Source organism: Jaculus jaculus, chromosome 12, assembly GCF_020740685.1.
Source record: "Jaculus jaculus isolate mJacJac1 chromosome 12, mJacJac1.mat.Y.cur, whole genome shotgun sequence".
Classification (NCBI taxonomy): Eukaryota; Metazoa; Chordata; class Mammalia; order Rodentia; family Dipodidae; genus Jaculus; species Jaculus jaculus.
In genome coordinates this window covers 97,124,660-97,146,092 of record NC_059113.1, presented here as the reverse complement: position 1 = coordinate 97,146,092, position 21,433 = coordinate 97,124,660, and the positions used below count along the sequence as shown (strand labels likewise).

The 21,433-nt window shown below is 40.8% G+C and overlaps 1 protein-coding gene across 1 annotated transcript in view; it reads left to right on the top strand.

The window, feature by feature from the left end:
• The window catches only part of Iqcm (IQ motif containing M), a 311,800-nt gene that overhangs the window by 6,853 nt on the left and 283,514 nt on the right, over positions 1 to 21,433 (top strand). The window contains exons 2-3 of the mRNA XM_045130639.1: positions 3,034 to 3,116; positions 6,249 to 6,510. Of these exons, the coding sequence (XP_044986574.1) occupies positions 3,034 to 3,116; positions 6,249 to 6,510 (345 nt within the window). The remainder of the gene's footprint in view (positions 1 to 3,033; positions 3,117 to 6,248; positions 6,511 to 21,433) is intronic.

Sequence of the window (21,433 nt, the reverse complement as noted above, 5' to 3'; positions counted from 1 at the left end):
TCCTGCCTCAGCATATCCCTGCAGTCAGACCCCAAGAGTCCCGAGTAAAACCAGGATGAGGTTTGTTCAGCAAATGGCCGAATAAGGTACCCCTCAGGTCACAATGCTGTTAGAGACAAGCCCTGAGCAACTTCTGCCCTGAGCAACTTCTGACCTTTCCTCATCCCCCCACCCCGCCACACCTAACTAATTAACACCCTGCCTGGCAACTGCAGAGACCTGAGAACTGCTTAGATAAGAAACTGAGGAATCTCCACTTCAAGGACAATCGAGAGATGACTTCATTTGCCTGGAGTGTCCCTAGCTCCTGCCCCCAACTTTGCCCGCTGAAACCCCAAGCCAATCAGAACTGTTTAAATCAACCAATCATATATCTATCCCCTACTTCTTTGAATTCCTATATGAACCCCTTCCCCCAAAAGAAAGGGGTTCTCTTCCTCACTACCGCTGTGCCGGACTGTGGGGACGGAGCCCAGGCCTAGGCTTGCAATAAAGAAACCTGTTGCTTTTGCATTTGAGTGTCTCGGCTTCTGGGGTGGTTCTCTGGGTGACTCCTGGGTGACTTGGCTCCTGGTCAGGGGTCTTGGCACAACACTGGCACACTCATTATCTTTAATCTCTCTCTCTGTCTCAAATAAATATAACAAAATAAATCTTTAAAAATAATTTTTAAAAGCTGCATCAGCATACTAAATGACAAGAGTGTGTGTGTGTGTGTGAGTGTAAGTGTCGCTGAAATGTAAGTCACCACGGTGACCAGCCAGGTCTCAGCAGTCTCTAACACTCGTGGGGAGGGTGAGGCATCAGGGAAAGCCACAGGTAGTGACTCTGGGGGGCAGAGCCTGTATAGGAGCGTGGCTGAGTCTGGAATGAAGACTAATGTCTCTAAGGTGTTGGCTGAAATAAAAACATGATGGTTCTCGAAAAGCAAGGTTACATTTTCAACAAAACCAAGTGGCTTAATATTGCATTACATTCCTGTCATGTGACTGAAAGGAGCCGATATTTTATTATGAATGGCTGTAATTGAAGCAATTAATTGTAAAGGAGATTTGATCAGGCAGAAGACAATTAAAGGAGGGACGGTTTGTCATTGGAAGAGGTTAAAAGGACTGGTTGTGGAGTCACACCTAGGAATGGCTGGATGCCTTTCCCTTAGGAAATGTGTGCTCTGGCCCGAGGCTGCCTCCAAGCTGAACTTGATTTTAGTTATAGTTCGATACAAGTGACAGTTTTAAGTTCTGCGCTCGCGTCTCTTCCTCATGAAGATGGTGCTTCTTTGGGTTCCCAGAGAATCTATGGCAACCATCTCATGATTTACATGTGGGTTTGGGCTCCATTCTGTACCAAGACTGCGTATGCTTCTCTATACACATGTGTGATGTCTCCGTAACTGGTTTTAATTAGAAAGAAAAACAAGAAACAGTGCCACCAATCATTATCCGTAGAATGTGGAGTAAAGTGGTGGCAAATGCAGGAGGAGAGGGAGATCTGTGGATGTGGCCATGACTTAAAAACACTGATATGGCCAGGTGTGATGGCACAGGCCTGTAATCTCAGCACTCGGGAGGCACAGGTAGGAGGATCACTGTGAGTTCAAGGCTACCCTGAGACTACATAATAAATTCCAGGTTAGCCTGAGCTAGAGTGAGCAAATGTGCTTGAAGACATGTACAGCCACATTGTTAGTTATCAAGAAAGCAAAGTTGTTAATATATTTTGTGTCCAAAATATATTGTGATTTCTTCTGTAAAATAATATTTAAAGAACTTTCAAAACTGATGGATATTTCAGTTGTTTTCCTTAATTTCTTTGGGCCTTAATAATTTTGGGTAATCTATCTCATCATTTACAAATTGATTTTTCTTTTTAAATATCAAAATATCATTTTAAAATATTATAGTCATTATTGAATCTAATTATAGAGGCACCTTACAAAATTTCTCTTTAATAAATGAAAATTCCTCTATAAGGCACTTCAAAATGTATAGATCTTCCCAAATTTTAATCTTTAAAAAAAATTTTGTTTTAATTTTTTTGTTCATTTTATTTATTTATTTGAGAGAGAAACAGGCAGGTAGGGGGGAGAGAGAGAGAGAGAGAGAGAGAGAGAGAGAGAGAGAGAGAGAGAGAATGGGCATGCCAGGGCTTCTAGCCACTGCAAATGAACTCCAGACGCGTGCAACCCCCGTACCTCTGGCTAACGTGGGTCCTGGAGAATCGAGCCTTGAACCGGGGTCCTTAGGCTTCACAGGCAAGTGCTTAACCACTAAGCCTTCCCTCCAGCCCTCTTTTGTTTTTTTTTTTTTTTTTTTTTTTTTTTTTTTGAGAGAGCATCTGTCTCCAGCCTAGGCTCAGCTAGAACTCACTTAGTAGTCTCAGACTTAAAGGCATGTACCACCACACCTAGAAGATTGTACTTTTTTACCTTCACCATTTTTGTTCGTTTTTATTTATTTGAGAGTGACAGAGAGAGAGAGAAAGAGAGGGAGAGAGAGAGAATGGGCACACCAGGCCTTCCAGCCACTGCAAACGAACTCCAGATGCGTGCGCCCCCTTGTGCATCTGGCTAATGTGGGTCCTGGGGAATCGAGCCTTGAACTGGGGTCCTTAGGCTTCACAGGAAAGCATTTAACCGCTAAGCCATCTCTCCAGCCCTACCTTCACCATTTTTAATGAGAAATTACAAATAACTGCTTTAGACAGCACTGCTTTAACCAGACAGCACTGCTTTAACCAGGCTGAGGCAACAAGATGGTAAGTTTGAGGCCAGCTTGTGCCTCATAGTGACATCCTGTCTCAAAAACCAAGCCAAACCAAACCAATAATTACTTTATTTATGTTTTATTTTTTGAGGTAAGGTCTTGCTATAGTCCAGGCTGACCTGGAATTCATTAAGTAGTCTAAGGATGGCCTGAAACTCACAGAGATCCTCCTACTTGTGTTTCCCAAGTGCTGGGATTAAAGGTGTGTATCACCATGCCTGGCTTTTTACTTGACTTTACAATGTAGTGTTTCCTGTTTCTATTCTAGGTCCTACCTTAGAGTTCACCAAGCAAGATTTTTTGCAGACAGCAAAATTTGTCATTGCCAAACACCATGAGAAAATAAACGAGGTAATGCAAACAACTAGTTTTTAATTATACTATAATGGTTATTCCAAAGAAGCTCATGGCTTCCAAGGTGTGATTGGTTCTGAATAGGAGAGAAGATTAAAATCCTAAGTAGCTACAAAAGTCATTTTGGAAGGCATTTAGAAATAAGATTTTTCATTTTTTATTATTTAATTCTGTACATGTGGTTTGCATGCTTGATTCAATGTTTGATGTTTTATTTTGATAAATAACCAAATTATTTGGGCTTATTATGTGAAGTAAATATTTTTCTTTCTTTATTTTTTATTGACAGCTTCCATACATGCAGACAATAAATCATGATAATTCCCTCCCCTTCACCAATCCACTCTCCATCATATCCCCTCCCTCTCTCCATTAGTCTCTCTTTTGTTTTGATATCATTATCTTTTCTTCCTACTATGACGGTCTTGTGAAGGTAATGCTAGTCATGGATGTGGAGGCCAATTTCTGTCTGGACAATTGCATTTTAAGCTGTCCCATCCTTCCTTTGGTTCTTAACATTTTTTTCTGCCACCTCTTCTGCAATGGACCCTGAGCCTTGGAGGGCATAATAAAGATGTTTCAGTGCTGAACATTCCTCCGTCACATCTTCTCAGCACTATGGTGCCTTTTGGGTCATCCCAGTGGTTACTGTCATCTGAAAAGAGAAGCTTCTTTAACCAAAAGTGAGAACAGAATTAATATATGGCTATGAATGTTAAGTGCTTACAGAGCAGTTTGGTGAGCATAATATATGCATTTAGCCTGACAAGAGGAGGCATTATACTTCTAAGGCTCATGACCTTCCCCACCACAGGCTTTTGATTAGGTTTTCAATATCAGGGATGTATTCCCCATAGAGCAGGCCTCCAGTCCAACTAGAGAGCAATTGGTTTCCTCCAGAAGACATTCCACTATTGTATCCGTTCAGTCATTTGGCCTGGCTGGCCAAACTTGAGGCTTCCAGTGCCTGCTGTTTTCACCACTGACGGCGTCTGTCTCCCAGAGGGCTGCATGCAGTGCAGCTTTTTCCAGCTTTCTGTCAGCTGGTCTACGGGGAGGAAGTTTTCAGCTCAGCCCCAATCTGATTTCTTGGTGACCTTGTCGCCTGGGCATGTGGAGTCCTCTGCAACCATGAAGTACATGTTCTGAGAAACGCACCATGAGATGCGTGGCTGCTGTGCCTACAGTGAGTCATGTGCCCGGCTCTGCTCCCAGGTCACTTTGTACCAGCACCGCCTGTTGCTAGTCCGACGTCTCCTAGAGGGCAGAGGCTGGACGTTCCAAATGGTGCATCTCCAGTGACAAGAGTTGTTCTTGGCTCAAGAAGTATTTGCTGAGTGTCCTACTGTTGGGCATGTGAGGAAGGGATGAAGGAAATGGGGTGACAAAGACAGACTAGAGGCGCATTTTGAAGGAGATGGTCTATACAACAGGTGGGAAATTTGGGGACAGGATAATCATTGACACAAATGGATGACCTTTGGGGACACAGGAATCTTAGCCTGTTTCACTGTCTGCCTATTTCCCTTCCAAATACTTATAGTTTTTTTAAAAAGTATTTTATTTTTATTTATTTGAGAGAGGGAGTGATTGAGAGAATGGGCACACCAGGGCCTCCAGCCACTGCAAACAAACTCTAGATGCATGTGTCACCCTGTGCATCACCCTGTGCTTATGTGGGTCCTGGGGAATTGAACCTGGGTTCTTTAGCTGTGCAGGCAAGTGCCTTAACCACTAAACCTTATCTCCAGCCCATTTATAGCTTTCAAAAATAACTTTAAATGAAGATTTTATAATGTTTTGATGCTCCTTTTGATGGTAAAAAGGATTTTAATTTTTACTTATATTTCTTTTAAATGATCCTCTGTGCCAAGACTGGCCATCTGTGGTTTTAACCTTGTAACCAACATGTTTACATCTCTTAGCTATTTTGTTTTTCTGTAAAACATTAAAGTTATTTTCCATTGAATTGTCTGTAGTAGTAGGCATAGCATATTGGGTGAAAGGGTTTATAGTTAGACTCCAACCTGAGAACATTGACCTACTTTGTGAATTTTACATAATTGTCATAGCCAATATTTCCATGGTAGCTTATCTGGCAACATATAACAACAGTATACTAAAACTTATGTGTTGACATCTTGATTTGGCAAAAATTTGCAGTTTTGAAACCTTTTCTTTGAGGGGAGAGGTGGTATAGCATTTTGTGTCTACAGGAATAATATTATTTGTTAATTACATGTCAAAGACCTGAAACTGTTTGAGTGTTCTTTTATCATGTCGGTCAAAATTAAGAAACAAGTGTTTGGAAGAATCTGACACTCAGGTCCTTTTATTAATATAGTTTTCTTGAGAGCTTATCTCCCTATATGTTTACTTATTTCCACTTAGGCAGAGAAAGATTTAAGGATCCTAGTATTTTATGGATATTTAAGCAGTTTTTCAAAGATATAAAAAGTAAATAAGCATGTGCTTATTTGAACAGTATTTTAAAATTAACTTTGAACCTGTACTTTATGTTGTTTTGATTGTTTTTAGTGTGTGTGTGTGTGTGTGTGTGTGTGTGTGTGTGTGTGTGTGCAGGTGTACATGTGTGCTTTTATTTGTTGGGGCCAGGAAACAACCTTGTTGTCACTCCTCAGGAACACCATCTACATTTTTGGGGGGAGGAGTGTCTACCATTGTCTTGCAACCCATCTGTCTTGCTGGACTGGTTGGCCAGTGAGCCTCAGGGATCCTCCTGTGTCCGCCTCCCCAGTGCTAGAATTCCAAGGGTGGGTCACCACATCCAGATTTTTTGGGCAGATCCTGGGGATTGAATTTGGGTCCTCATCCTTGTAATGCAAGCACTTTGCCAACTGAGATATTGCCCTAGTTCTGAACCTATATTTTGAAATAATCACATTTTAAAAGAAAGCCATCACTTGAAAGTTAACATATCTAAAAGATGGGATGTAACATCCGTGCTTGAGGAGCAGCTTTTAAAGACTTGATGGAGCTGCTTTGTCAAATGCATTCGTGAGGATATAATTTCATTGTGGTAAAACTTATAAGGTGTTATCAATTTTTGTTATAATTTTCTATTCAATTCTACTAAGCAATGAATATTTAAATTGTTTTTATTTATAGAATAAAGTTCAAGGTACTTCTGTAAATGTTTTTAAAAATAAACACCAAAAAATGAAATCTTACAAGTATGTACCTTTTGAAGTTAATAAAAAGGAAACACTTGATGTAATCCAAGAGCATCGGATGGCACTCAGACATATTCCCAAGGAGCCTCTAAGAAGTGACTATTTTGAGGAACCCTCAGAACTGCAAATCGCTGTCCAGGAGAACCATGTTTTAAATATAAAAGAAAAATACCAGCTTATAGATCCTTTTACAAAAGGTAAGCTTTGGGTGGGGGTCCAGAAAGTTAGCTAAAGCAAATGTGAGACATTTTACTTCTTATGTGCTTGCAACAGAATTTTCTTATTTAGATTAATACCTGGAACTTTAAACGTTGGCAGTGAAAGGTAAGGAGACATGCGTAGTACAGCAACTGACCAGTGTGGCCCACCAGAATTTGCGAAGAGAGCATCACAATGTGGGAAGAAAATCAGGAGCCAGAATTGGCTCATTTGTCCTTCAATAGTGATATTCTTTCTAGAATAAATACCCAGAGACAATTTATTTCATTGTTACTAAAGCAGCCATGAGGTTTGTGGGCCCTGAGTTATATTGGGTAGGGCAGACATGTTAGGCAACCTATTTATGGGTATATTCCCTCAGAACCTTCAAAAGAGTTTTGGAAGTTGGGAGAGTTCTCTCCTAAGACAAGCTATTATAAAAATATATTCTTTATTATGAACCTAGTTTAGTGGAACCTGGAGTTCTAGTTAAAAGATTGTTTGTTTTCCTGAGTAATGGCTTATATACAAGACCTCTCATAGCACACTTCTAGTTATAGATTTTTTTTTAATTTTCTTTTTGTTCATTTTTTATTTATTTATTTGAGAGCAACAGACATAGAGAGAAAGACAGATAGAGGGAGAGAGAGAGAATGGGCGCGCCAGGGCTTCCAGCCTCTGCAAACGAACTCCAGACGCGTGCGCCCCCTTGTGCATCTGGCTAACGTGGGACCTGGGGAACCGAGCCTCGAACCGGGGTCCTTAGGCTTCACAGGCGAGCGCTTAACTGCTAGGCCATCTCTCCAGCCCTAGTTATAGCTTTTAAGTCTTGTGTTAACTTTTTTTTCTTGTGGTGTTTCTATAATTACTTCATCATTACCTCATTTGTAGTTTTTTTTTTTTCTTCACTCAACAAAGAATGTCTATGCTACCAGATACTATATTCAGAACTGGAGAAACAAAAGTTTACCAGGCTCACAGGGAAACAGTGGGGATAAAAACATAGCAATATTTCATCACTCCACATAACACTTGCTGCAATAGGATAATTACAAAGCCAGAATGAACCCTTACCAGAGGGAATCTCATTAGGAGTAGGGTTTAAATTTTGTATTGTTTATTTTTGCCTGTGTTCATGCGTGTGTGCATGTGTTTTTGTGTGAAATGGATGTGAGTGCGTGAATACCACAATGTCTGTTTGGAGGTCAGAGTACAGCTTTTGGGCTGGTCCTTGCTTATCTACCTCTCACTCTGGATTCTCGTTATGCTGTTCTTTCTGGTCTTGTCTGGAGTTTCTGGGGCATTCGCCTGTCTCTGCCTCCCACCTTGCAACCAGAGTCAGCATGCTGGGATTACCGAAGTCCACGTGGGCTTCTGGATTTTTACTTGGGGTCTTGAGGATCGAACTTAGGCACTCCCAGCATGAGCAACAATTGCATTATCCACTGAGCCATCTTCCAGCTGCCACAAATGAGCTATAAGGAGAAGTTCCTCTGGTGACAGGATGGAAACAGGCCACGCTGAGCAGGGGAAGCACGATGTACCCAGACTCCTACGGGTGTACAATCATGACATATTTAGGAGAAGGACTTGACGTCCTAGAAGATGGGGCTGGGAGGACGGGAGGGTCTCAGTTTAAGAAATGTAAGCAGTCTACGCTTCATGGAACACCATTATTGATTCTAAAGCTGTGAGTGAGGAAGTACAGAGATGTGTCTAGATGCTTCTGTTAGGAAAATGAAACTGGCAGCAGAGACTGTGGGGGCAGTAGGCAGAAGGGAGGGGGCTGTCCGAGAAGCAGGGTCCAGTGAAGAAATGACAGTGGCCCAGCCTTGTAAGGGCGGGGGCGAAGCCTAGTGTATGGAGACGGCGTTTCAGTGTTTCTCAGTGTGTGTGCTTCAGAGCTCCAGTCCTGAGTGAGCACCTTGATGTGTGTTGGCCAAGTTTTCTTCAACAGATAATAGTGCAAAATTGCACATTATATTCCCTTCTTAGAGATTCATGTTGATCATTAGTATACCAAAATCTCTGAGCAATACTGCAGAAATTTGTTTACTGATTTGAGTCTGGCTAGTCCTAATTCCTATTATTTAAGAATATACTCTCCCCCATATTATTATGTCAGATGATATCATTGAAATTAGTGCTTTTTAAAAACATATTTATTTTTATTTTCATTTATTTTATTTGAGAGAGAGAGAGAGAGAGAGAGAGAGAGAGAGAGAGAAAGAGGGAAGTGGAGAGAATGGGTACACCAGGGTCTCCAGCTGCTGTAAACAAACTCCATATGTTTGTGTCATCTTGGGCATCTGGCTTACATGGGTCCTGGTTAATTGAATCTGGATCCTTGGCTTTGCAGGCAAGTGCCTTAACCACTAAGCCATCTCTTCAGCCCTAGCACTGCTTTTAATATACTTTGGTAAATTCAGAATCAGAGAATTATAGGATGTATTAATGGTTTATTGTGAAAATTAGCTGATTGTGTTATAAAAATGAAGATGTTGAATTAGACTTCTTTGAGATTTCTAAACTGTAAAACCTGGTAGACATCATTGAGTTGAAACAAGAATTCAGGGTGTGCTGTATAGTGTGTTTCTGCTGCTAGAACAAAATACCATATTTTGTTACCTTGGGATAAAATATATGTTATCAAGGTACACACACACACACACACACACACGTAATATATAAATGGCATAAATTTATTGTTTATAGTTATGGAGATTGGTAAGTCAAAGTGCATGTAGGTCCTTGGGAATCAAACCTATGTCCTTTGGCTTTACAGGCAAGTGCCTTAACCACTAAGCAATCCCTCCAGCCCACAAGTTCCATTTTAGACCCGTTAAGTCCACTTGCATATGGAGATAGCCACTAGAACGTTGAAAAGGAGATCTGGTACTTCAGAGACAGGTAGACTGATGACAGGTGTGTGTGTGTGTGTGTGTGTGTGTGTGTGTGTGTTTGGAGATGGTCTCTAAGGTACTGAAATTGTGGGGTTCAAACGTTTGTTTTGCACTACCTATTTATTATGTGAGATACAGGGAGGCAAAAAATATGCTACTTACCCTTAAGAAGTTCAAATTTGATGTTTGTAATTTGTATGCTGTGGCCTGAAGGATGATAAATGGTTATTCGAATATAATTTAACCAATGTAAATGGAAGTGAGCCCTGCTGCTTTGCTATCAATAGGAGAATGTCACAACAGGTTTAGCAGTCAGGGGTGGAGTCCCAGGAAATTTAATGCTTGTGGTAAGTTTTGAAGGATGAATACATGTCAATTCAAGAACAAAGGGTTATCCTGTTTAGTCACAGGGCCCAGCACCTAGCTGATTCTGAGCAGCTGAGAATGGTATATTTGGGGGAACTAAAATTATTTTAGATAACTGAGATATAATGATTAAGGATTGCCTAGAGATAATTGACCACATACTGAAGAGTGTTGGATCTTAACCTGAAAGTATAGGAACCATCCAAATAATTTTTAAGAAAAATTGTAGTTGGAATTTATCATGACCAGAGAAAGGAGTGTAATAAAAGTAGGAAGTAGAGAATCCAGAAAAAAAAATGAGAAAATATTTCACATGAGTTAGGATGGCTAAAACTGGGGTGGTACCACTGGAGTCAAGTGATGGGATTGATTTTTACAGATACTACAGAGGTAGAACGATCTAGATTTGTTCTCCAACAAGCACGTAGGAAACAAGGTAAGAGCCAAGGCACGAGTTTATTGGTTTCCACTAAGAAACAATCTAAAGCCATTTATGTAACTGAAATGTCTAGCAGCTCAGAAGTTGGGAGATGCATCTCATGTAATGGTAAAACTGTTACCTGGGATAAATTGATATGCAGAACCTACTGAATATGCTCAGGTGCAATGTTAATTAAAACATGGTGGTGGTTCTGGCTGCTCTTTGAAGTTAATATAAAAATGTTAATATAAAAAAACCAAATTGGACTAAGAAAAAATACTGGCTAATTTGCAACAAGAAATGAGAGGTTTGTGCCTTTGGCTTTGAGTCAAATCTTTGACAAGTATTAGTATTGCAGTAAAAATCTGTTAAGACTATGCCTTCCACAACCTAGCCTGTTATGTCAGAGAATATCAGGGCTGTCACCATTGAGGGATCAAGGCAAGAGGTAAGAAAAAAAAATAGATTTTAGAACTATGAATTTTTAAAAAAGGACATTGGCATGTACAGTTAATTTGAAACAAATAAATAAAATACCAACTTGAGTTGGAGAGAGAGCTTTTAAAGAGCTTTTTTCACAATATGAGAGACTGTGTTTGGTTCCCAGGCTCCCTCTAAAATGCCAGTTGTGGTGGTACAGCTGCACTCCCGGTGCTGGAGAGACTGAGACAGGAAGATTCCCACAGCCCCATCATTAGCTAGTCTAGCCCCGTTGGTAAGTTCTGGGTCCAGTGGTGGGCCTTGTCTCAAAAATATGGTGGTCAGTAATCGAAGAACACACCCAATGTCAGTTTATGGTTTCCACACACGCGTACACATATATGTACATGCGTGTGCACACACACGTGTCCACAAGAATACAGACATGCATATACACTCCCCGAACCCTTGAATCTCACAGTTTTCAAGGTAGATTTCTTGGGCGAAGGAAAGATGAACCTTGATTTTATTTGAGGGTTCTAGAAGTAAACAACTGACACCAAGTGCCTGGATATCTGCTGAAGTCTAAAGGAAGGATAATGGCAAGAAGTGGCTTAGGAGCACGTCACGCACTTCCCTGTGGCTGGATCGGGAGACAGTGCACAAAACGAAGCCACCAACGGGGAAGGCACCGTCTCCAGAGCAGCTCCAGGGTCCCTACTCAAAGAGCTTTCTTCCAGCACTCAGAGGAGTCTCCTCAGTGACTCCCTAGTAGGTTCTAGGACCAGTGTCTGCTAGCAGTGTGGCTTTCCCTTTTTGATCAACCAAGGTTTTTTTTTTTTTTTTTTTTTCCAAAGCTCTCCTATATTTGTTGTACCATTGTGTGTTACGTGCTTTGGGAGGGAGATGGTGATAACTGTTGTATTTATTTCACATATTACTGAACCGTAAGGAGCCACATCTTGGTACGATGGAGAAGCTAAGAAATTAGGCTGATGTCATGGACTCAGGGCCGGATGCAGTGTCTGAGCAAACTCCTAGGTCGCCTCTCTTGTCGAGACAGAGTGTGTGTTCTTGTTGGTGAATGTGAGTGAAGCTGGTGTCCACGAGGGCAGACTGGCAGAGGCTGGGTAGATGCTCATTACTCTTTATCCCTTTGTTCTATCCCTTTGTTAATAGTATAAAATACTTCCCCCACCCACATATATTTTGTAGTTAATTAGGGCTATATGATAGAAGGGACTCAAGGGATAATAGCTGGAAGTGATGTTCCCTGAAAAAGCAATAACAACGAAACTCCTATATTCTCCCCATGTGGTTCCCTGTATCCCCATGCTTGAGCATGGGAACTCCTTTTCAACTTTCTGACAGTTGTTTTGCTCTGGCGAGAGGGTTAAGAGTGCTTTAAAAAATATCTGTTGGCTTCAAAGCTTTTGTCCAGAGATTCACTAAATATACGAAGCTCATTTGGGAGAACACCCAGTTGAGTGGACATGAACTGTGCCTTTGAGAATGTGTCGTCCAGCAGGAGAAACAGGCATCGGTTAAATAATCACATATGTGCAGACCGTGAGGATGGAACAAGGGGATTGCACACGGACTGAGGGTGACATTTGGGCTCAGATGTAAGAAGTGAGCAGACATCACTGGCGGCGGGAATTTCTAGGCAGTCATTTCAATGACCCAAGCTAGGGAACACAGAGAAGTGCTTTCAAAGTAGAAAACAGCCCCAAAGTAAAAGCAAATCAAAGCAAACCCAACCCAAACAAAAGAGCACAACCACGGTGGCTGCAGTTCTAAGAATGAGCTGGAGAAGTGAGTTTGGGGATATGTAAAAACAGAACCTTCTAGTCAGCGGTGTGTTAGCCAGTATTTAGCAACTGGCTCTGAGGCAGGGAGGGAGGCAGACCTGTGGTTTGCAGCATGCATTGATGATGTCCGTGACCTCAGTACTTTGGTGTGTCATCACTGATGGTGGGAACTGTGAGGAGATGCTCCTGACAGTTTTCCTGAACAGGTGTGAACTACCTTTCACCCACCTCTCCACTGAGCCTGGTGTGTCAAACACCTTTCATACACCACTTGAAGTCCTCTGCTGTGGCTCTTCTCCCAGCCATTCCATTTTTTTTCTGGCTGGTTCTGCTCCAAGCTCCCACTTTCTGGTTTGGGACACTCACCAAGTTGAGTGCTTCCATGAGAAATTATGAGGGGGAGGGGAGCGTGACAGGTGTTGTAGACAGCTTCACATTGCTGGGGTGACAGGTTACGGGAGGCAGGGATTTATTTCAAGCTTGCACATCCAGGGGATGGTTCACCTATGGCCTCCCTTTATTTTTATTTGTTTAGTTTTGGTTTATTTTTATTTATTTATCTATGAGTGACAGACAGAGAAAGAGGGAGGAAGGAAGGGAGGGAGGGAGAGAGTGAGGGAGGGAGAAAGAGAGAGAGGGAAAGAGAGAGAGAGAGAGAGGGAGGGAGGGAGAGAATGGGCGTGCCAGGGCTTCCAGCCACTGCAGACGAATTCCAGATGCAAGCGCCCCCTTGTGCAACTGGCTAACCTGGGTCCTGGGGAATTGAGCCTCAAACCAGGGTCCTTAGGCTTCACAGGCAAGTGATTAACCACTAAGCCATCTCTCCAGCCCCTATGGCCTCCCTTTAATAAATAGACCACCACTAGGCAACACACACCAAAAGTACCAACCAAGATCCAGCCAGAGCTCAGACTGCTCTGCATACCTTTGAGCTGGAATTCAGGTCTTCCTCAAATACATCTTTGGGCTGGACCCCAGGATCTTCTCCCAGTGACGTCTCCTTTGGCCAAGTACCTGGATACCTGAGTTACAAGCTTTAGTAAAAATCTCTGAGTCTACAGGGGACATACACTCAAACTACCACAACAGGTAATGGGGAAATGTTTATTTATTTCATTTCCTTCTCTAGGGTTTTTAAGTATTAAGGGCACAGTGAAGAGAATGGGGCAGCAGTTTGGAGCTGGATGATAGCTTATGGATCTATGGAGATAGAGGCAGACGTTTTAAGATGAGTAACAAAGTTAGTTGTGAGGTCTTAGAAAAAGGGATTCATTCCAATGCTGGTTTCTTTGGGAGATGGCACTCTTTAGTAGTTTGTAATTGTATGGTTAGGATGTTGGGTTGGGTAGGTGAGCAGAGAGTGAAGAAATTATCAAGTGCGTGGGGACTGAGATCTTCCTGGAAAAATCTCATTATAGGCTCTGTTGAAGTCAGACACATTTGACTAGGCTTCTTTGCGAGTGTGTTACCACACAGCTATGAAGTGCTCATCGTAGAATTCATGTGTGAATTAAATCTGCAATTTATTTGTTAAAAGTTCTTATCTCAAAAAATCACGTATTAGGCCTGTACCTCGTATCTGTTTTTTTAAAAACTTATTTCTGATATTCACTTCAGGGTGAATGGGTGTGTGATCTAAGAAGATATCAGTGGCATTAATTCCAGAACATGATTAAAGTTTGTGAGATTAGAAAGAAAATATATCTTAGTACATGTTCTTGCTCCTCAGACCAATGAATTCAATTGCATTTTCTTCTGTAAGTGGAATATTTATATGAGAACAGGCCAAACATTTCCTTGAATTTGATCCAAGGATGTCAACTTTAAAAAAAAACACTGCAACAATTATAATATCAAACAGCTTTAGCAAATATGTCCTTTATGCTTGACTATTTTCTGAAAACAGTAAAAAAGGAAAATATGAAATGACTTCCTCTTTGAGTATGCAGACATTCTAAAGTACTGGTTAATCCATTCCTATTGTCATTCTTCCAACAATTTATGACTCTGCATTCTTGTATAACAGAGCTTTGAGTGATAGATTACCAAAACAATTGGATATCAAAAATTAGAATCACATTTGTAAAAATCCATTTTTGTAGCATATATTACACACTAGTTTACAGGTTATAATAAAATGAACATATCTATGTATTCCCTTGGGAATAAAAAACTTTAGGTTAATTTTTGGGATATTTAATTTTGATAACAGCCTTTAATTTACTTAGTGAGTTTCATGATATTCATGCTTGGTCCATATACTTAGGATTGATACAGGGTCTTTATTTAGTCTGAAAGAAATAGAGAGAGAGTGTGTGTGTGTGTGTGTGTGTGTGTGTGTGTGTGAGAGAGAGAGAGAGAGAGAGAGAGAGAGAGAGAGAGAGAGAGAGGGAGAGGGAGGAGGAGGGAGGGAGGGAGGGAGACAGAGAGAGAGAGAGGAAGATATTATGTTTTGGGGGTTTCTCTGTGAATATATATATAAAAGTTTGTATGTAGATGAACGTGTCTGTAATTGTGTGTGTGTGTGTGTGTGTGTGTGTGTGTGTGTAAGAATACAAGTATGTGTATGAGTGGATCTAAAGGTATGTATTCTTTGGATGTAAAATCACTAACCTTTGTCTTTCCATATAAAATGAAGGCAGAGTTAATTGTAACAATACTTTTCTTACAGTGGAATTACATGTTGTGTGTACAGGAAGCAGTAGAGGAAACTTGCAGGTAGAATGACTTTATTCTAGTTATGCTTATTTCTTTGCCCACAGTTACTACTTACCAAATTTTTTTGATCAACAATGTTTATAAAATATTCTTACTTTATATTATAATGATTTCAAGAACACATGTCATTGTAGCAAATGTGTTTTTTTACTTATTTCAACAAAGAATTTGGAAGAATTTAAGTCTGGGATCCATGACAATTTATAAGAAAAGTATAAATGAATGTTTTTTTTTTTCAATGAGGTAGAAATTTATATTGAAATTGGAACCATAAAATAATTTGACTTTTGAAGCTTTGGAACTTAAAATACTTCTCCATGAGGAGAAACAGTCCTTTGAGAAGAGATGAACTTGGAATAAGCTCCTGGGAGATTATCACACAGAATTTTACAACTGCTTTTCTTTCTTTTTTAATTCCTGGTTTAGATTGGTAATTCTTCCACTTCTTGTCAAGGGTTTTTTTTTTTTTCTTTTTGCTTGCCCACTTTCTGGCAAAAGGAACCTAATAAAGATTCTTAAACTTAGCCAGTGATTGAAATTACATATTTGGATGACAAATATCTTGAACACATTTATTCTTTGTGCTGTTCTGTCTTCACGCTGGCCTGGTAAGCTTTGAGGCAGATGGATGCAAGATGGCGGCTCCAAGATGGAAGGCTCACTGCTTCTGCAGTAGCATGGGTTTCTATGTGAAGTTGTTTTTAAACTTTAATATATGAGTAAATTCTTTTAAAAATATTTTTATCATATTTATTTGTGATAGACAGACAGACATACACACAGACAGAGAGAGAGAGGGAAAACGAGTGTGCCAGAGCCTCTTGGCATACTGTAAATGAACTCCAGATGCTTGTGCCCTTTCCTGTGTCTGGCTTTACATGGGCACTGGGGAACTGAATCTGGTCCAGCAGGCCTTGTAAGCAAGGTCCTTCAACTACTGAGTCGTATTTCCAGACTAGTGTATGAATAAATTCTTAACTATGAGAAATATTATAAGGGCCTTCTCTTCTTCTCACCAGAAGATAACTTACAGAGTGATAGAAATCTCAGGAGAGAGTGGTGAACTGCAGTGATTTTCTGATTAAGTAGACTTGTTTTATGTTTTTTGAACTTACCAAGTTGCACAGGTGGGGATGAGTTAGGAGGACATCAAATGTTTTAGATTGGGTCAGGGTCATGAGTTTTATATGTGAGAAAATAATAACTACCTCTTTCAAGGCAGTAAAATGTAGATTTCTAGATAAGTTTTTCTATTTGTAGCTGTGAACATATGTTGCTTTGGACCTTCCAAGTATCCTTTAGTTCTGTTAACAACATTCTGATATGACTTTGGGAAAATGCCTCAACTTTGTGCCCATACTCATTGAGATCCACACATGTGGTTTAAGCATAGTCAATGAGATTAGCTATCCTCTTGGCCACAGTGATGGCTTGAGTGATTGAGCTCAACCCAGCAAAGATCATGTGAGTCTGCAGGTACCAGAGGACCCTGTGAGGAAATGTTAGAATAAAATCAACAGGCGCAGAAGTATTTGAGTGATGAAGACTCAAGTCCCGATGACATTGTTAAGTCTTTGGAACAAGCATTACTGGCATCAACTTTACCTGAACTTTCTGGTTTATGTGACCCAGTGAATCGCTCTCCATTATGAAAGAAGTCAAAATGATTCAAACGTTGGGGTTTTAACTGCCTATGCTCCAATACCAGCTTTTCTACATAGAAGCATTTTCTAGGCATTTAAGCTAATTTTGTTTTTTATAATTTGTCACTAGAATTCTGGTGGAAATACATTTCTCAGTCAACTGTGACAGGAAATATTTCTGTAAGGTGTGCAAAGCACTATGTATACAGCAAACTCTCAATTCCTAGGACCTCAATGTTATTTTATTAATAAATACTTTTTCTATATGGGATTATTTCTTTTTGGGATGAATGAAAGGACCTTGGAGTGGGGCTATAGTTTAGGGGTGGACTCTAGATATTAGCATGTGTTTTTTTGTTCATTTTTTATTTATTTGAGAGCAACAGACAGAGAAAGAAAGGCAGATAGATAGATAGATGATAGAGAATAGGCATGCCAGGGCCTCTAGCCACTGAAAACGAATTCCAGAAGCATGCACCACCTCGTGCGTCTTGCTTACATAGGTCCTGGGGAATTGAACCAAGGTCCTTAGGCTTTGTAGGCAAACATCTTAACTGCTAAGGCATTTCCCCACCACCCATAGTCGTTTTTAATACCATGGAAAATGCTAAGAGATTTTAACTTCTGGTAAGTGGCTCTCTAATAGCTTGTACATTGCCTCCTACTTATAGAGAGGATGGGATTTTATTTTAATAATCAGAGCCATGAGTCTTTCTTTCGGGGTACACTAAGAGAAAATATATAAGCATGTACACACTCCCAGTGGTATAAATTCCTATTGTTCCAGGCTACCCTGGAAGCACAAATTACCTGTAGTCACTGGGGATTTGCCTGTAATCTGAGGTTTACATACCTTGGAGGGTTTGGGAAAGGAACAGTCATAAACTGGTTATTAAGGGTAATTAAATCTTTTATAGAATGACAGATAAATTTCCTCCAGGCAATGTTAGGCACTTTAGGACATTAAAAAATGTATGCCACAGAACACTTCTCTGAGTGTTACATGTAGCCAGAAAACCTATAATTATTTTCTGCCCTACTATGTGGAATTCATTCAACCTTACCCATTAACATTTATATTTCTTTAACCTTTTTCAGGCACAAATCTAATCTCTGAATGCTAACTAGTAAATCAAGCAAAGTTAACTTAAAATGTCTGAGACTGAACTTATTAAGATTTTAGATGTCTTTATGGAATAATACAGTGGTGGGATCTTTGTATATTTTTATAAAATAAATAGGGAATACACTTCTTGACTTCTTAAAATTATTTCTTTTTTTTTTTAAAACAGAAACATTGAAAGAGTTTTTTTATTTTTTAAATTATTTTTATTTATTTATTTATTTGAGAGCGACAGACAAAGAGGCAGGTAGAGAGAGAGAGAGAGAGAATGGGTGCGCCAGGGCCTCCAGCCACTGCAGACGAACTCCAGATGCGTGCGCCCCCTTATGCATCTGGCTAACGTGGGTCCTGGGGAGTTGAGCCTCGAACCGGGGTCCTTAGGCTTCACAGGCAAGTGCTTAACCGCTAAGCCATCTCTCCAGCCCAAAATTATTTCTTTAGATTAGCATGCAAAGTAATGTCTTTCATTGTGGTATTTCCATACTCATGTATCATTATATTCTTTTTATTGATTTTATATGAGGTTCTTTTTTAAATTTTTTGTTCACTTTTTATTTATTTATTTATTTGAGAGAGACAGACACAGAGAGAAAGGCAGAAAGAGAGAGAGAATGGGTGTGCCAGGGCCTCTAGCCACTGCAAATGAACTCCAGATGTGTGCGCCCCCTTGTGCATCTGGCTGACGTGGTTCCTGGGGAATCGAGCCTCAAACTGGGGTCCTTAAGCTTCACAGGCAAGTGCTTAACCGCTGTGTGTTTGTTCATATGTCTGTGGTTGGGTGTGTGGAAATCAGAGGACAACGCAGGGTCTCATTCCTCAGGGTCCCACCCACCTTTTATTTTGTAGCAGAGTCTCTGACTGGCTTACCCATTAGGCTAGACTGGCTGGCTCTTGAGCCCCAGGGATCTTCCCATCAGTATTTCCCCAGTGCTGGGATGACAAGGGCATGCCACCATGGCAGGCTTCTTCTGTCTGGGCTCTGGAGATTGCGCTCAGACCTCTATGCAGTGCCAGCCCTTTGCCAACTGAGTTGTCTCCTCAGCTCCGCTTCTCCTGTGCTCTACTCCCCAAAACACAGAGTGTGTCTGTGACTTTGGTGTACCAAAGTTCTTTCCTACTGGGTAATCCCAAAAGCCATGGCCAGGTTTGCATGGTGGAAGCGAGGTGACAGTGTACCTTTTTAAAATATTTTCTTTATTTATGAGAGAGAGTGGTGGGGAGGGAGAGACAGGCAGATTGAAAGAATGGGGGAGTGGGTACACCGGGGCCTCCAGCCACTGCAAACAAACTCCAGACGCATGTGCCACCTTGTGCATCTGGCTTACTTGGGTACTGGGGGATTGAAGTTGGGTCCTTAGGCTTTGTAGTTAAGCACCTTAACTGCTAATCCATCTTTCTAGCTGGTAAGTGTACCTTTAATCCCAACTCTTTAGCAGAGTCTGAAGACAAGAATGGTTTTGGGGAGGAGACTACATGAAATAAGAAACATCCATTATGTCATCTTTTTGAGAAGCCTTGGCTCTCCAGGATGTTCGTAAACTACTTGTCGTTTTCTCCAGATGAGACAATTTGTTTGTACATTACCTTACCTACCCATTTAGTTTGTACCAAAACATGCCAAAATAAGTTCTTTTTTCAGCCAAACTATAATGATATTGATAAAGGAAGCAACTATCTTCAGTGTGTTCTACCTAAGGAGGATTGATTAAGCAGGTACTGTAAGCACAGCTTCAGAAGGAAGGAATCAACACTATATTAAAGCGAATGGACAAGGCTCTTGTTACCATTTTGGGGCATTTTTAGCTAGTCCTGGTTATTTGTAGCTCCAAGAATTCTTCAGATCAGTTCATCTGTGCATGTGTCTGTATTCCTCTCTACGAAGTCGTCCTTTAGAGGGAAGGGGACTTACATCTCCTGTTTGTGTTCATATCCTAGCAGCTAAACAGCAGAAACGATGGGCTTTCTGAGGATCTACAAGATGTACTGGCCATGATCACTGGATAATGGAAGAAAAGTGTTGTTAAGTTGATGTTTATCCTTTTAAAATATATTTACAAAATCAACTTTAGGAAGAAAGATCTATTTTTTTAAAATTTTTATTTATTTATTTGAGAGCGACAGACACAGAGAGAAAGACAGATAGAGGGAGAGAGAGAGAGTGGGCGTGCCAGGGCTTCCAGTCTCTGCAAACGAACTCCAGACACGTGCACCCCCTTGTGCATCTGGCTAACGTGGGACCTGGGGAACCGAGCCTCGAACCAGGGTCCTTAGGCTTCACAGGCAAGCGCTTAACTGCTAAGCCATCTCTCCAGCCCGAAAGATCTATTTTGACTCACAATTTCAAGTGCTGCAATGCATGGGCTTCTGGCTCCATTGTTTCTAGTCCTTGTGGTGAGGCAGAGCATCATGCAGAAGGGCGTGGCAAAGCAGAGTCGCTTTCCACCTGGCAGTGAGGAGGCAGAGAGGAGTCACAGGAAGGGTCCAGGATCAAAATGAACCCTTTTAAAATAACTATTATTTATTTATTTATTTATGAGAGAGAGAAAGAGAGAGAGAGAGAGAATGAGTTAGATATAGAGAGAGAATGGGCATGCCAGGGCCTCTAGACACTGTAAATGAACTCCAGACACATGTGCCATTATTTGCATTTGAATTATGTGGGTACTGTAGAATTGAGCCTGGATCCTTAGGCTTAGGCAAGTACCTTAACCTCTAAGCCATCTCTCTAACCCAAAAACATATCTTTTTTTCTGATTTATTTATTTAATTTATTTGAGTGTGTGTGTGTGTGTGTGTGTGTGTGTGTGTGTGTGTGAGAGAGAGAGAGAGAGAGAGAGAGAGAGAGAGGGGAGAATGGGCACACCAGGACATCTAGCCACTGCAATCGAACTCTAGATGCATGAGCCACCATGTGCATCTGGCTTACATGGGACCTGGAGAATCAAACCTGGATCTGTAGGCTTTGCGGGCAAACACCTTAACCGCTAAGCCATCTCTTTACCCCCTAAAATGAACCTTTCAAAGGCATAGCCCAAGTTGTGGAATTGCATCCTCCATCTAGATTACATCTCTGTGTTTCTATTACTTCCCAAATGTCTGTCCAAACTTGGAATCTGCCCATGGGCTAAACCATTCATTAGGTAAGAACTCTCATAATCTAATTATCCTATGTCACATCCTTACATCTTACAGACACATTCAGAAATGGGCTTTAGTAATCTCCAATGGGACCTCACAACCCAATCAGGTTGACAAACAAGTCTACTATCACAGGAAGGATGAGTGTGCGGGTGTGTGAATTTCTTTATCAGGTTTAAACAAACCAGTCAACTTTTTCATTTTTTCTTTTTTTGTTTCATGGACCATAGTAAGGTATGCTGCTGCTATAGGGTGTGATCCTTGAATTACAGCTTAGATTCTGGGTGTGTGTTTACATTCATAGCATGGCAGTTCCTACACAGAATAAAGAGATACACCCTGATCACTGTCCGATATAAAACAGCTGTTGCCTGAGCTA